The 15,994-nt window shown below is 41.8% G+C and overlaps 1 protein-coding gene across 1 annotated transcript in view; it reads right to left on the bottom strand.

Moving 5' to 3' along the window:
* The window catches only part of ENAH (enabled homolog (Drosophila)), an 89,966-nt gene that overhangs the window by 20,841 nt on the left and 53,131 nt on the right, over nt 1–15,994 (bottom strand). The window contains exons 5-6 of the mRNA XM_015562336.1: nt 11,282–11,366; nt 1,285–1,559 (exon numbers count right to left, since the gene is read on the bottom strand). Coding sequence (XP_015417822.1) covers nt 1,285–1,559; nt 11,282–11,366 — 360 coding nt within the window. The remainder of the gene's footprint in view (nt 1–1,284; nt 1,560–11,281; nt 11,367–15,994) is intronic.

Raw genomic sequence — 15,994 nt, 5'->3', positions numbered from 1 at the left:
GGGGGCGGGCAGCAGGGCGGTCACTCCAGCGTAATCAGGAGTGGCCTCTGGCACTGGAGCTGAGAAGCCTGTGGCGTGGGATGGAGGCGGTGCCGGAGGAGGCTGGCCACTGGCCCCGGCGGGAGGTGGCGCTGGACAGAGGTGGAAAGACAGGATAAAAAAAGGAGAGAGAAAAAGGGAGTAGTAAAGCCACAACACCAGCACTCAGACACAGCGCATCAAAGTCGACTACAGTTAGTACCGAGCAACGGGGGGCCGCGTGCGACGCCCGCCCCAGAATGCTGACACCCAGAGGAGGATGAATCACGTGTCCTTTCCATCGAATGAGCAGACCGATGAACGGGCCAGCCCACCCTTTACAAGGGAAACACAGCACCTGCCTTCTTAATTGTCCTTCCTGGGCCCTCCAAAAGCACATTAAGGTTATACGATGAAGGACCATAAACAGATGAATACGTTCAGCTGTTTTTTTCCTTTTTAAACACCAAACAGCCAAACTGGCCAATGTTGATTGTAAAGGGCTGGGAACCCCCCGATCAATGCTTATTTATGGGCAAGTTTTGTTCCATCGGCTATCACCCCAGAAGATAATTGGGCAGGTGAAGGCAGATCATTCACTCAGACAACAAACCCATATTTTATCCAGCCCGCCCTGAGACTTCCCCTAGAGGCCATGCGGAATAAAAACGAATTGTTAAATCCTACAATACGTGTTCGTTTTCATGAACGGAACCAGGCCTCAACCTTTCGGTCGTATCTTCACCGGTGGGTTTTGCCATGAATGCCATCATTTAGTCATTTCCATAGCATTACAAAAAAAATATTCTGCAATAACTAGTCCGTTTCAGAGAGGACTGTTTTTCGCCTCCCGCTTTTAAATTCCTCCCCCAGAGCCTCAGGAATACAATCTTGCCGAACGGCACTATAGTCCTCCTAAGGCATTCAAGACCATTTAAAGCAACCTCGAGAGGGAACTACAAGTTCCTCCACTATCAAAAAATTTCATAAAAAACACTTCTACTTTAGAGCTGATGTAGAGGGAGTTGGAAGAAGGAGAATGCCAGACTACAAATTCCCAAGAGCGTTCTGTACGTCTCCAAGCAAAAAAGCAACAGAGAGGGAAAAAAAGGAACTGTGCAAGTAGCAACCGTGTGTATTTCCTAATTCCCCATCATACTGCTTCATCCCGGGCATCTCCAGCATCAAACGCTCCCCTGGCACCAAAGATCTCCCATCGTCCAAGCTCAGATACCGAGACCACGGAGGGAGGGGCCCGCGTCTTACCAGCGGCGGGTATTCTCCGCTCGCGCTCCCATTCCAGCTGTTCCCTCTCCAGCTGCTCCTGGCGCTCCCGCTCTTGTCTCTCGCGGTCCAGTCTCTCCAGCCGCTCCCGCTCTTGCCTCTCCCGCTCCAGGCGGTCCTGCCTCTCTCTCTCCAGCTGCTCCTGCTCCTGGCGCTCTCTCTCCAGCCTCTCCCTCTCGGACCTCTCCCTCTCCAGCCTCTCCCTCTCCATCCTTTCTCTCTCCAGCTCCTTCTGCCGTTGCTGCTCTTGAAGTTGCCTGAAATGGAAGAAAAAAAAAAAGTTTATCACAGGCAGCAACGGGGACTCATGAAAAAACCTGTTTCTTGCCCTAAGTGGTGTGGCTCAGTGGATAGAGCGCCGGCCTGCAGACTGAAGGTCCCAGGTTCGATTCCAGTCAAGGGCATGTACCTGGGTTACGGGTGCATCCCCAGTGGGGAGTGTGCAGGAAGCAGCTGATCGATGTTTCTAACTCTCTATCCCTCTCCCTCTCTGTAAAAAAATCAATAAAATATATATTTTTTAAAAAACCCAAAACCTGTTTCTTTTGCAATGAACCTGTGTGCACCTCATTTCTGATTCAAATACAAAGTGATGGAGCGCCTGCAAATCAACATCTTCCCTCCCCACACCTGATAGGGGCCCCTTTGGATAGAGGTGACCTATCAGTCTCATATAAATGAAAATAATTTCTCTTGGTAGGATCACTTCTGGCTGACCGCTTTAGCATGTTACACTAATATCTCACTTTATTCTGCACTTGTCATGAAGAAAGTGTTGCAGATCAATGGATTTCCCAAATAACGCATCCACTTTCATCACCAAGGAGTTATTTTAATCCCTCAAAGAGAAAAAAAATTTCTGGATTTTAATGTCCTTCCCTAAAGCATGACGCAAAATCTTCACTGCACACGTAAACCAAAATTTCAGAAAATGCCATGGCCGGTCTTAAGGATAGCTCGATGAAAGTTTCCTAAGTGGAAAAAAAAAAGGGGGGCAGGGGGAAAGCCCCATAGTTAAGTAAGGAGAAATAAAGTTTAAGTTATCTCAAGTCTCAGATGCAGAGGGAACTATAACTAACATTTTGGCATTCATCCTTCCAGACTCTTCCTTATATAAAACGATAAACGTTAAAAAAGCAAATAAAACGGAATACTGACCTACCATTCTGAAAGGTTTTCCTCTCTCCCCTTTGATATATTGTAAAAGGTAACCTAAGGCACTAAGTATAGTTTTGCATCTGTATTTTTCGTGACTGTGTAGCATCCCACTGTTCACCTGACCATAATTTAAGCGGCTGATAGTAGGACAGGTTATCCCAGTGGTCGGCAAACTGCGGCTCGCGAGCCACATGCGGCTCTTTGGCCCCTTGAGTGTGGGTCTTCCGAAGCCTTAGGAGTACCCTCATTAAGTTAATAACAATGTGCCTACCTATATAGTTTCAGTTTAAAAAATTTGGCTCTCAAAAGAAATTTCAATCGTCGTCCTGTTGATATTTGGCTCTGTTGACTCATGAGTTTGCCGACCGCTGGGTTAGCCTAACACGGTTACTACCAACTGCAATAAAGGTTTTATCATCATTCCCCTTTGAAGCCTTTTCCACCTGCATCTTAAGCATCCCTACTGACACGCATTAGCTAGGTGAAAAGATACAAGCTTCGTTTTGTCATAGGGCTTTTCACTTTCAAGGCGAAAATCCAGTCGTATCATGCCTTTCCGTGACCTGCCCTGGGACCGTTAGGCGTTCCCTTTCGCCCCAGCACTTTCTTTTAATACTTCCACAACGAAGCCCTTAGTTCATCTGAACTTCATCTTGGGTTGGAGATGTGAAGTGGGGCTCTACCCCATACACCACTTCCTGAGCAGTGGCGAGCCCCGATTTAAGATGCCACCTTTCTATGTTGACTATTTCGGAACTTTCGGCGTGTTTTGGTTCATAGGTGTGTTTGTCTAGTGTGGGTACCAGGATCTTGATGCTTTGGTGTCTGATATAGACCTTTTTTTAAAAAATATATATATATTTTATTGATTTTTTACAGAGAGGAAGGGAGAGAGATAGAGAGTCAGAAACATCGATGAGAGAGAGACATCGATCAGCCGCCTCCTGCACGCCCCCCACCGGGTACGCGCCCGTAACCCAGGTACATGCCCCTGACCGGAATCGAACCCGGGACCCTTCAGTCTGCAGGCCGACGCTCCATCCACTGAGCCAAACCAGTTTCGGTAACTCCCCCCAAAAAATAAAAAATCAGCTTTATCTTACACATGTTATATTTATTTCACAGCAACCGGGGCTCCCGCCTTCCCACCCATTTCCCACACATCGGAGAGAATGACGGTCAGCTCTTCGGATGTTTCTTATGTTTTAACTTTAGATACTGTCTACTGCAGTGGTTCTTTCGGCTATATAGACCTTTTTTAGTAACCAGTAGAGTATATCCATTTTATAGTAACTCTTCTTATATTAAAAACCTACAGAGGCGCCGAAACCGTCATGTAAATACCTGATATGCAGGATGTCTTTTCATGGTTACAAACTGAACATAATGAAAGCATAGTGATGAATCACAAAAACAATATGTCATTATATATGTTTTCCGATGGTCTTAGGCGACCCCTGTGAAAGGGTCGTTCGACCCCCAAAGGGGTCACGACCCACAGGTTGAGAACCGCTGGTCTACTGGCTTCCTAATAAGACAACTTCTCCAATTCCCGCACCACACACAAGCCTCTTCCCCAATACAGAGGAGAGGGGAAAATACTGATTTCTGCTGATTAAATCAATACCCAGTGTTATTCGCATGTATGATAATGTGGTCACTGCTCACAGTTGAACCACAGAGCGTTCTAAGACGACAGCTCATTTCTTACTATACATGAAGGGCTGCTTCTCTAAGCAATACAATCCTTTTAACACCAAGAGCTGAAGGCCAGGTAGGAGAGAAGTGAATCTCCAAGAATTACTGAATGATGGTATTTACAATTAAGGGTGCCCTAACTTGAGAAGATTGGTCCGTATGTCATAATAGTCCCCAAAGAGGCGTCCACACAGGGAAAGACATGTACAGAGCACTGGCCAATGAGATTAGTAGCTTTTGCATGTATTCAAACACCTACTTCGTGTATGTTGACTCTAAGACTTATTTTGTTTTTTTAAAAGCGAGCAAAACATAAATACCAACATTTAAAACTGCATTTCCTTCAGCCTTCCCTGTCACGAAGAGTGTTAGGGAAATAAAGAGCACTTTACATTTTGACATAATGAGGTAGGAGGGCAGACGAGGAAGAATGTTCTGGGTTGATAACATCCAGTAACGCTCCGATATTACTGAGATTTGTCAGAAAATAAAACCGAATAAACACGGTTTTCTTTCAATATGTAATGTGGGCCCTTCACATCTCTATTTGTATATAAATGAAAAAGGATCAATCTAAACAAGACAGTTACGTTTTGGTATCAGAAAGCTGCCGAGACAAGGGACAAGGGACCATACTTACAAGAGCAGGCGGTCAACTTTCGGGCCATCCTGCCTCTGGAGGCTGAACTGGGACCTGTACACTTTCATGGCTCCAACTCCCTTCGTCTGCTCTGAGTTACTGCTCCCTGCTCCCCCTTTTATAACGTTCAGAGGGTCGGGGTGACTGGGGAGCTATTTATAGGCATGAACTCAATGGAGTTCTACGTGGAGACCGACATAGGACTGACTCACGTTTCTCAGAATATGTCTTTTCATCACAGTCAGCCGAGGATGCCAAATATTAATGAGTAGGAATCAAAAACGGATATTCGAAATCAGGGGTGGGCAACCCCGGGCACGCCAGTCACCTTTGCTGGCACGCGAAACCCTCTCTTAGAATCTCCCATTTACAATGGTGAATCTCTGTTCTCAGTGATGAATTTTGTTAAGTCTCGTAAGAGGAGTATCGCCTGACGGATGAAAGCAGTAGCTCGTGCCTATCTCTGAAGGTCACGAAATAGAAACCTGATGTAAAATCTCTTGTCATCAGTGATGCAGCAGCAAAAGTCCCACTGATAAAATCAAACGGAGTCATAAAGTTTTCTGTCGGACAGTCAGTGTACATGTATACATTAAAAAGGAAATGTATTTTTCACCATCATATACTGTGTTTTTGTTGCTCGAATGAATTTTATTATTTCTTCCAGGTTCTTCACATACGTACACCTTGAGAGATATTAAGTAGGCGTAACATGCTCTCCAAAAATTAGGGTTGGCACGCAGAAGAATTTTGAGTCAGAGATTTCGCTGGTTTTGGCACGCACTCACAAAAAGGTTGCCCACCCCTATTTGAAACCATACGCATAGGAACAGAAAACTAAACTACATGATCGTCGTGTTACGATTACAAAGGTATTTATTGGACTAGTAAGATTTACCATCCATAGTAAACATTCACTTTGTCAACTCAGTGTCACACTTATTCAAAATAAAATAGAAATTAAAGTTATAAAATGCACACACAGCTTAAAAAGCCAAATCATACTATAACAAAACAGGAATCCTGTTCCCTACCTTTTGCTTCGGATTTTGCTCCCGGAAGCAACTGCTTTCAACACTGACTGGTATTCATCTCATACTTCTAAGTACAGTAACTTGTTTAACAACTAATACTTCTTCGTTTTTCAGACTTAGGTGTTACGTACTGACTTTCTCCTGCACAAATGGTTTAATTCCTACAGCCATGAACCCCCCGCCCCTCACACTGTTCCTTCCTCACTCTCCCCATTGAATCCTAACACCACTTTGAGTACATCCGCAATATCCACTTACAGGACTCACGGCTGACCACACAGGCCTTGTAGAACAATGTTTTCTTTCTTTTTTTTAAAAAAAAAAAATTTTTTATTGATTTTTCACAGAGAGGAAGAGAGAGAGATAAGAGAGTTAGAAACATCGTTGAGAGAGAAACATCGATCAGCTGCCTCCTGCACACTCCCTACTGGGTATATGTCCGCAACCCAGGTACATGCCCTTGACCGGAATCAAACCTGGGACCTTTCAGTCCGCAGGCCGACGCTCTATCCACTGAGCCAAACCGGTCAGGGCAGAACAATGTTTTCTTACTCTGGTGTTAAAAATTACTCTTTTTTTTTTTTTTTTTACATCTGCTTCTTTTACTATATCTCTATCCTGATGTCACCCTAAATCCTCCATCCGAACTATAAACGCTCTCAGCATGGTCAACCATATCATGCGACCTATGTTCTGTTTGCTTATTTTGTTTTTCCTTCCCCCAGAAACACCCCTATCAGAAGCCCCCAGGCCTCCGGGCCCCACTGCCCACTTCCGGGCCCTCCTCTCAGTCAGGGAAGAACGCTACCGACAGACAAGGAAACCCAAAGCCAGTAGTCACAGCATTCAAACTAACTTTTTTTTTTTTTAAATAAATGGACCACTGAAGATTACCAGATATTTCAGTAAAACGATAAATAATACAGCCCCATAAGGAGATAATTCAGGCAAAAGTAGACAAACAAGAGAGACTCGTCAAACAATTACGAATTCAGAATAAGCTATGATGAAAAAGGGATTAATTACCCCAAAAAGGCTGTTAGAGATTAAAATTAAATTTTCAATAGATCTGCTACGGTGCTGTCCAATTCGGGAGCCATGCGTGGCGAAGACTGGCACCTGAGCACTTGTAACAGGGCTAGCTAGTCTCAACAGAAACGTCCTGTAAGTGTAACACGTATTAAATTTTGAAGACTCACTATGAATAACAGAATGTAAAAGATCTTAACAATCTGTATACTTATTTCAGGCTGAAATGATAATATTTTGTATAGGCTGGGTTAAATAAAATATGTTGTTAAAATTAACTTCACCTATTTCTTTTGACTGTGGCTAATATGACTATTGGAAAATTTTAAATTGTATATGTGGCTCATATTATATTTCTATTGGATGGTACTGCTCTAAAATATATAGTTAAAAATATCACCAAGCCCTGACCGGTTTGGCTCAGTGGATGGAGCGTTGGCCTGCGGACTGAAGGGTCGCAGGTTCGATTTCAGTCAAAGGGCATGTACCTTGGTTGCGGCACATCCCCAGTCGGGGGCGTGCAGGAGGCAGCTGATCGATGTTTCTAACTCTCTATCCCTCTCCCTTCCTCTCTGTAAAAATATCAATAAAATATATTTTTTAAAAAATCACCAAGAATACAGAACAAAAAAGGCACAAAAGAGAAAAGTATCATTGGGAAAAGCACAGGAGATCCAGCATCTGACCACTACATGCCCCCCAAAGACCAGAAAAATCAGAGAGAACGAAATGGTTAAAGAAATAAATTTTAAAAAATCTAAGAGTTTTGGGTAAGTCTTGGAAAGGGTTTACTAAGATTTGAGCTAAATAAAATGGGATAAAAATCCAAAACACTAAAAATCATATCTAGTCACATATCTTTATGAAAACAGACTACCAATGGTTCATACGAAGGTTTAAAAGAATTCAAGGGCAAGGGGTGAGGTCACCTACAAACAGAAAGGCAAAGATTGATGCCAGTTTATAAAGTACCGCACAGGAAATATCGTCATTAATATTGTAATAGCGATGTATGGTGCCCCGTGGGAAATGGAAGTATTAGGGAGAACACTTTGTAAAGTGTATGTTTGGCTAACCACTATGCTATACGACGGAAACGAGTAAAAAAATAATATTGAGTATAAACTGTCCTCTAAAATTTTTAATTAAAAAAAATTTACAGTTTCATGACCTTTCTAGAAAGACTGCAAATGCCAATGTACAACTCTGAAAATAGAGAAGCGATTCATCTGCCAAATCCAGGTAGCAGAACGGAAGAAAGGGGGCAGGAAAGTGTGCAAAACCACTGTATTCCTCTTTAAAAAGTGGAGCGTTAGAGAGACTAAGGCAGATTCGATTTGAAAAAGAAACCAACAGCGGAACTAATCACTGGCAAGGGAAGGGAAGAAATCTTCATTTTTTTCACTGTGGAGAGTTAACAGCTACGATCTACAAGCTGATCAATAAAGAAATAGAAAAACATAAGCACAGGTACTTAGTGTTATTAGGAAATCACGAAAAGTAAAAATGCTTCGAAGGGATTCATTCATTCTGGGGATTAAAATGAGGGAAGGAGCCCAGCCATGTAGCGGAGTACCCGTCCCTGTTGTAGACCCTCCTGTACTGGGTGGGTCAGATTTTCTTTGTTGTGTGCAAATAATAATAATAATAATAATATTTTTAAAAATTAACCTCGCAGGAATAAAGTAGGACCAACAGAAAGGGATCTTGGCGAAAGACAGAAAAATCACCTAGAAACTATAGCAGTACAGAAAAGAATAAGTACTGGAGTCAGCTATTAGTAATGAGAATCCCAATGGCTTTTCGGGGGGAAAAATTAACAAGGTATAGAGAGAGACTGTGGATGAGGACAGTAACAGACTTTCTAAGCTGACACATGAAAGAGGAGAAATCTGCATTAAGAATGAAAGCATAAGGGTTAAACGGAGGTGTCAGTAGGAGACCCAAATGTAGGAATTCTTGCTGTCGGAAGTCAGGGGGTCTGTGACCGTCTGAAACCGTATGCAGGTTTGCATGTAAATGCGCACACACACACACACACACACACACACACACACGGGAAGGGTTGGGGTCCGGACAGAAGAGGGCAGTAGTCTACTGCTTTCACCAAATTCTCAAAAGGATCCACGACTACTGACCGCATTTAGCTGGGAACCTGGGTCTGGGTGGACCTCATGCGCATGACCACTGTGGGAGCTACAGCTCTGGAAGCCATCAGCCTACAGGAGTTACGAGAAAACGACAACATCCAACCAAATCATTAATTTTTCAAAGGGTATCCTGTGTCCAGAAAGAAAAGGGAGCGCTGAGTGCAACGCCTCCTATCTATCTATAAAAAAGGGGGTACAAAAATTCAATTAAAATCTTGTACAAGGTAAAAGAAAAAAAAGGGGGGCACAGAAAAGAATAGAAAGGGAGAAGAATTAGCAAAAGAGAGAGACACCATCGTATTATTGAAAGGAAGGTAGGAAACTGAACCTGGGAGTGAAGCAGCATGTGCAGTAGGTTTGTGGGAGACACAAAGCAAATTTCGTTGAGATTAAAAAGGGAAATGGGTAGCGAGTGAAGGAATCGAGATGAAATTAATACAGAGAGGGAAAGAAATTGATCTCGAAGGGTTACCTAAAAGGAGGAAGAGTCTGGGTATGACTGTGGACAGGAAATAACTTAAAAAAAACAAAACAAAAAAAACCCATATCATTTTTTTCAGAAATGCGGATTTCACCCTTCAAAACGACCACGCTACAGTCTTCAACGCAAGAAGCAGGCAACATAAAGAACATCTCCCGTGTTCAAACCCTCAGGGATCCACTTACACACAGAGAGAAAAACCCGCAGTCCGGATGAGCACTGCTAGGGCTGGCACTCCGTCTGGAGAGAAGACATCGAAGAGGCACGGAGTTTGCATAACAACTAAAAATCCGCCCGATGCTCACTGCCAGCTGACCTCGCACGCCGCCGCGGGTTCCTGGCAACCCTCTGTGCCCGGGATCACCCACCTGTGACCCGCAGAGCCAGCGGTGCCCTGGGTGTCTGTTTCCATCCCGCACCGCCCTGGCCCGGAGCCACGGTCTCCGATTACTTGCTTGCCCACTGCGTGTTCACCGAAATTATGGATTTTATGTTTTGGGTTTTCTCCTGGCTCTTCCTAGTTTTCTACACATGGCTAAGTCCCAATAAGACTATCATCATTTTTTATTCATTACTTTCCTGGTGATATGTGTGTGTGTGTGTGTGTGTGTGTGTGTGTGTGTGTGTGTGTAGTTATGTGTCTGTGTGTTTCTAACTCTTGGAATTATTCTGGCATGTGTAAAACTCTCAATATGGGCCTTAGCCGGTTTGGCTCAGTGGATAGAGCGTCGGCCTGCTGACTGAAGGGTCTCGGGTTCGATTCTGATCAAGGACACGTGCCCTGGTTGCGGGCTCGATCCCCAGTAACGGGGGTGCAGGAGGCAGCCGATCAATGATTTTCTCTCATCATTGATGTTTCCAACTCTTTCTCCCTCTCCCTTCCTCTCTGAAATAAAAAAAAAACATTTTCAAAAACTTTAAAACTCTCAATATGGAATTGAAATGATTATATCTTTTGAGCTTTCCTATTTCTATAGAAACTTAATTCTATTTATAAAATCTGTTCATTATAGCATCACTCCAAAGAGTTAGATAAGATTTTCACCAAATTTGGAGGCTATTTCAGGGGTAATTTAGGCCTGAATAATTAGGCTTTGGCAAAAAAAAATCATTCTGGGAGATTCTACAGAGCCTTCAACACGTCTTCGCTTGTTTAAAATGAGACACGGCGCGACTAGCTCAATTTTAGTTACCGACCATACCTGAAGTCTAGAAAACTATTTGGTTACAAAGGAGCTCACCATTCCAAGGTTCTGCTCATGATTCCTAGCATCTTTATAAACTGCACTGAAATAATGAAGATGGTGTTACTGATCTCCCTCCACCAGCCGTTCCGTCATCAGCAGAACGGTTCTGTCTTCCACTGCGCTACACCCAATGGTAGCCTCTCAAGTTCAATGCCTTCTACAAATGGCCAGCACTATTTCAACTTTCTAGTTACGTTGGTCCCGTGAAAGCCACACTGATCACAGATTAATTTATAACTACTTTAAAAATAAGACTCTTGGAGGTACAAAGACGTGTCCATGCTGTTTAAAATATCTACACCTACACAAATACAATTTTTACAATTAAGCAGATAGGAAATTATAATTCTCTTAACATCTGTTATCCAGCATAGCAAGAATCTTCTTGTTCATTATTGGTGATTATAAAACTTAATGGTGTAACAATACAATTTTTGACCTTCAAGTGACTAATGAGATATTATCTGTTTTCAATATGAAGATGTTTGGAGTTTAATCTCCCACAGCAGAATGAAAGTATAAACAAGAACTGATAAATTTACCTCCTTTGAATTTCCAATTCTTCTTGTGACGGGCCATTCTGAACTTGGGCAGGAAGCTGTGAATTTTGTCTAGGCAATGTTGGCCCTAAAAAAGGGAGGAAGAACAGCATAGGTAATCATTATCTGGATATTTAGCTGGCGAGAGATAAGACCATGAGAATAACATAAAAGCCATCACATAGCTACAAATGTGTCTTCGTTTTGCTTAGCAAAATAAAACGTAAGCTTTCCGTAACACAGCAGCAAATGAGGGACCGCAAACGTAATACCGGCATCATATCCGAAGGCTTACTGGAAACAAATGGGAAACATCCACAATGAAGGGAAAATGAACATTTATTTATGAAGAGCTGGAGGCAAACAAATATTCAATGAGCAGCTGGGGAGGCGTCTAAGCTTGACACTTCTAAGACAATGAGACATTCTCCCCGGAGGACTGGCTCATGAAGTGGAGAACTTTAAAAAAATGAGGAAAAAAAATCAGAATTCAAAACTCACCTAAATAGAACACTGGAAATGAAAAACAGGAGAGAGAGAGCATGAGAACCTTATTAGACTGATCGATGCTAGTGCAGCGGTTCTCAACCTGTGGGTCGCGACCCCTTGGCGGTCGAACGACCCTTTCACAGGGGTTGCCTAAGACCATCCTGCAGATCAGATATTTCCATGACGATTCATCACAGTAGCAACATGACAGTCATGAAGTAACAACGAAAATAATTTTATGGTTGGGGGTCACCACATGAGGAACTGTATTTAAAGGGCCCGAAGGTTGAGAACCACTGTGCTAGTGCATTTATCCAATTTGCTCAATTAAAGCTTCCCTTCTTATGTTAATGGCCTGGCATTGAGCACTGGTAAAAAAATAAATAAATAAATAAAATAAAAACAAAACATTGGCTAAGCTTAAGATATAATTAACCTATCTGTCTGAATTTTTAAGATAGCAGAGGTAATGTTACTTTTCATCTGGGGTATTAAAAAAAAAAAAGACAGACCCTGCATTCAAATCCGCATGGTTTCGCCATGAGAAACCTTAATGACCATCCATTCTTATGTGTCATGTACAAGGCAGACCTATTTTCAGCATCTGGTGAAGAATGCCACTAAATTATGGGACATTTTAATGTCTCTGGATAGAAAAACTAACTGTGTCATAGGATGAGATAAATGCTGGACCTAACAGACCGACAATTACGAAAGACCAGTTTTGAAATTTAATCCATTAAATTAAAGAATAAAGAAGTAGCTATCTTCCACTCTTGGAGAGAAATATATGAGTAGTGACATGCTGTACATGTCTATGAATTCCAGTGTGCCAGCAAGTGCCTCTTAGCAGATATTTTAAAAGTGTTTCGTAAACCACTAGTATAAAAAAAAAAAAACAGTTAATAAACGCTTCTAAAGTAAATGCTTATCATCTACGAAGTCACAGCACAAAGTATTTTATACTAGTGGAGTGAATGCCACCACCAGAAGAATAAGGCTCATTCAAATGTCATACAGAACTGGTTTAATCCCGTGTAAAAAAAAAAAAATAGAATAATTCGACCTGAACTTACCTACTAATTTTTTCCACCTCTCTTTACACATTTTTTTACATTCATCATTTAATTTGTCCTCTAAAGACAAACTAGATGGCAAGGGCAGTGATCTATTTCATTAGGTTTCCTAAGAGTCTGCTATTTTGATAGCCACATGAAGGAAATATAAAACTATATTAATCCCATGTCATCAGTAACAACAACAAAATTGAAAAGCTCAGGATGCTCAAATAATTAAATAGCTGGATGTTAGAAGATTACGCTTCCTTGGCTCCCATCTCAAAGAAGAATGCAATGATTACTACATCTAAGACAGGCATGTATCGCAACGATAACACTAATAATATATTAAAATCTACCCATGTAAATTTTAACTCAAATATATAAATTCAAGAAGATACATAAAACTTTCAACTCAATTCCACTGATTTTATTAAACAGGTTTAAAAACAAAAAACAAAAATTGAACAGTCCTAGCTGGTTGCTCAGTGGATAGAGCGTCGGCCTGCGGACTGAAGGGGCCCAGGGTTGATTCCGGTCCAGGGCATGTACCTTGGTTGCGGGCACATCCTAAGTAGGAGGTGTGCAGGAGGCAGCTGATCGATGTTTCTCTCTCATCGATGTTTCTAACCCTCTATCCCTCTCCCTTCCTCTCTGTAAAAAAAAAAAAAAATCAACAAAAAAAATTTTTTTTTAAAGAGGGCCACAATAACATGCCAGACAGATGGGCCTCTGACATCTCCTCTTAAAAAAAAAATCCCCAAGTGAGTAAATAAATAAATAAAACTAACAAACTAACAAAAGTTGACATAACTCAAAAAAGACTCTGAAGGACAAAAAATTTTTTTTTTTAGCAATTCACAGACTTGGACTCTGTTTTGAGTTAAAAGTTCACGCAGCAAATTCGTTTTAAAAGAAGTTCCTCTCCTGGCTGGTATCACCCACTATCAAAACAACTTACTACCGTTTATTCATGCAGCTGAGGAGCAAGGGGAAAACTTCATGGAAGATCCTTTATAAGTGGGGGAGGGGAGTCCGATCCAAGAAGAACCGAAAATTCTCCCTACGTGGCTCTTTGTGTCTTTCCATAGACAGTCTTTAACTGGGGGCCGGGGAGGGGGAGCAATCTATATATTTAATCGGGGGCCGTGTTGGCTGCTTCTTCATCAATATTGTCAAGTCACGTGCATGTAAAAATGCTATCAATATATCATCAGCATTAAATAAGAGAGTTCCAGGTAAATGACGAACTTCAGGTGCACAATTATATTTCGCCTTCTTGTCAAGCTTTCTCTGCTGGGTTAGACAATTCCTTAGTCCCACCAAAGGCACCAACACTCAACAGGAAGCAGCGACGAGGATGGGGTAAGGCTTGTCCGCTGCCACTGTATTTTCTAGAACATAACTACCGCTTACTTCACAATATTCCTACAGGAGTGTCTGTGTCCCCACAGACTGCAGATAAGGCCCTTCCCTAACCAGTGGGCAAATGACAGTATTTTATGGGCATCATGTGCGGGTTATCAGTTCTCTTTTGGGTAAAAAAAGAAACAGGTCATTGCTTGTCCCTGCTATATTATCATAAAAGAATAGCTATTTGAAGGTTAGTTTCTTCTCCTTTATTACCACCGTCATAACCAATGGTTGATCTTCATTTTTTCCTGGCTAGAATTCATACAGCAAAGCGCGTGAATTATAATTTCGAATAAAGAAAATGCGTCCGTGTCGCTGAAATGGTATTCTATGAATGATGGCAGTCAGGGGAGAATTTCTCTCTGAGCCAGGAATGAATGGCAACTCAATCTGGACTTCAATACTGAGTTTTGGCTAAAGCAACATTTCGTTACTACAACATTTTAATTTTCACAAATATAATTGCACACTTAGCCATAGATTACTTAAAAACACAGGGCCAGAAGACAAATAGGTGTTATTACACACAATACAATCAAGTTTAAGCTTAGCCATGTGGTAATGACATGGTTTGTACAACTCAAGATAACAAGGGGGGACATCTGCTTTTTAACACATAATTTTACAACTTAAAGAATTCACGTCTATTAAGGCCCAATCAAGCCTTTCTCTGCAATTGGGTAAACTGTGCTAGTGGAACTCAACATATTCAGTAGCAAGTACAGAACATCAAGTAGGTTTTCAAAAAAGACTAGAGTCCCAAGAACACAAATACGAATCATCATCCATGGCTAGTTCAAAAGAGGGCCTGGAAGAAACCCCGAGGGGAGGCAGAAAATTCAGAATCAAAAGTTACCGATGAAACGCTTCATCTGCAATAATTGTGGATTCTGGGGAGCAGTGGGGGGTTTATAAAGAGCCAAACAAGGGGCTCACTGCTGTAACTGTGTCACCTGGAGCAGTCACTACATACAACAAGAAACACACTAGAATGTTCATTTGTGGAAATGTCTAACACACGTTTCTTTGCCTAAACCAGCAAATTTTAAAATAATTCTCTTCGTAGGTAAAGAAACAAGGCCAGGAACACTGAAGAATCACATCCAAAGCTTTGAGTCGCATGCATAAAGTACGTTCTGTACACAGTTAAACTGTTTATATGAAATTCTAGCAGTATATCATTTTATCTCTCATTTAAAAATCTGACCAGGTATATGGGAGTCACACACACACAAAAAAAGTATACATGAGTTAAAAAAAAAAAAAAAAGCTCTGATTTGAAAGTTACTTTCTGAACTTGGGTTTTCGAAACAGAAAGTTTTAGAATCAAATGAAGATAAAAAGAAATCAGATGTGTGTGTGTGTGTAGATACAGCCTGTGTAAGGATAAGGATATGCGTATATCTGATTAACTGGAATTTGGGGTAACTGACATATCTGGTTTGTCTATACAAATAATACATATATGTACACACTTGTGAATAGGAGAGTGAAGTAAAAACACCCCATAAAGCCTAAATTCACGCCTGAGCCACAAATACCTACACCACAGAATAAAAGGAGGCTGCTGGATCAGAAATCAACCTACGAAAGCAAGGAAGGGCTCCCATCTGCCAGGTGACGTGCACACCGACAAACCCAAGTTCAGCAAAAGCTCCCTCCCAATAGGGCTCATACAGCCTGTGTAAGGATAAGGATATGCGTATATATGATTAACTGGAATTTGGGGTGACATGTCTGGTTTGTCTATACAAAC

This window comes from Myotis davidii, unplaced genomic scaffold (assembly GCF_000327345.1).
Source record: "Myotis davidii unplaced genomic scaffold, ASM32734v1 scaffold174, whole genome shotgun sequence".
Lineage (NCBI taxonomy): Eukaryota > Metazoa > Chordata > Mammalia > Chiroptera > Vespertilionidae > Myotis > Myotis davidii.
This window is presented reverse-complemented; position numbering and strand designations above follow the sequence as displayed.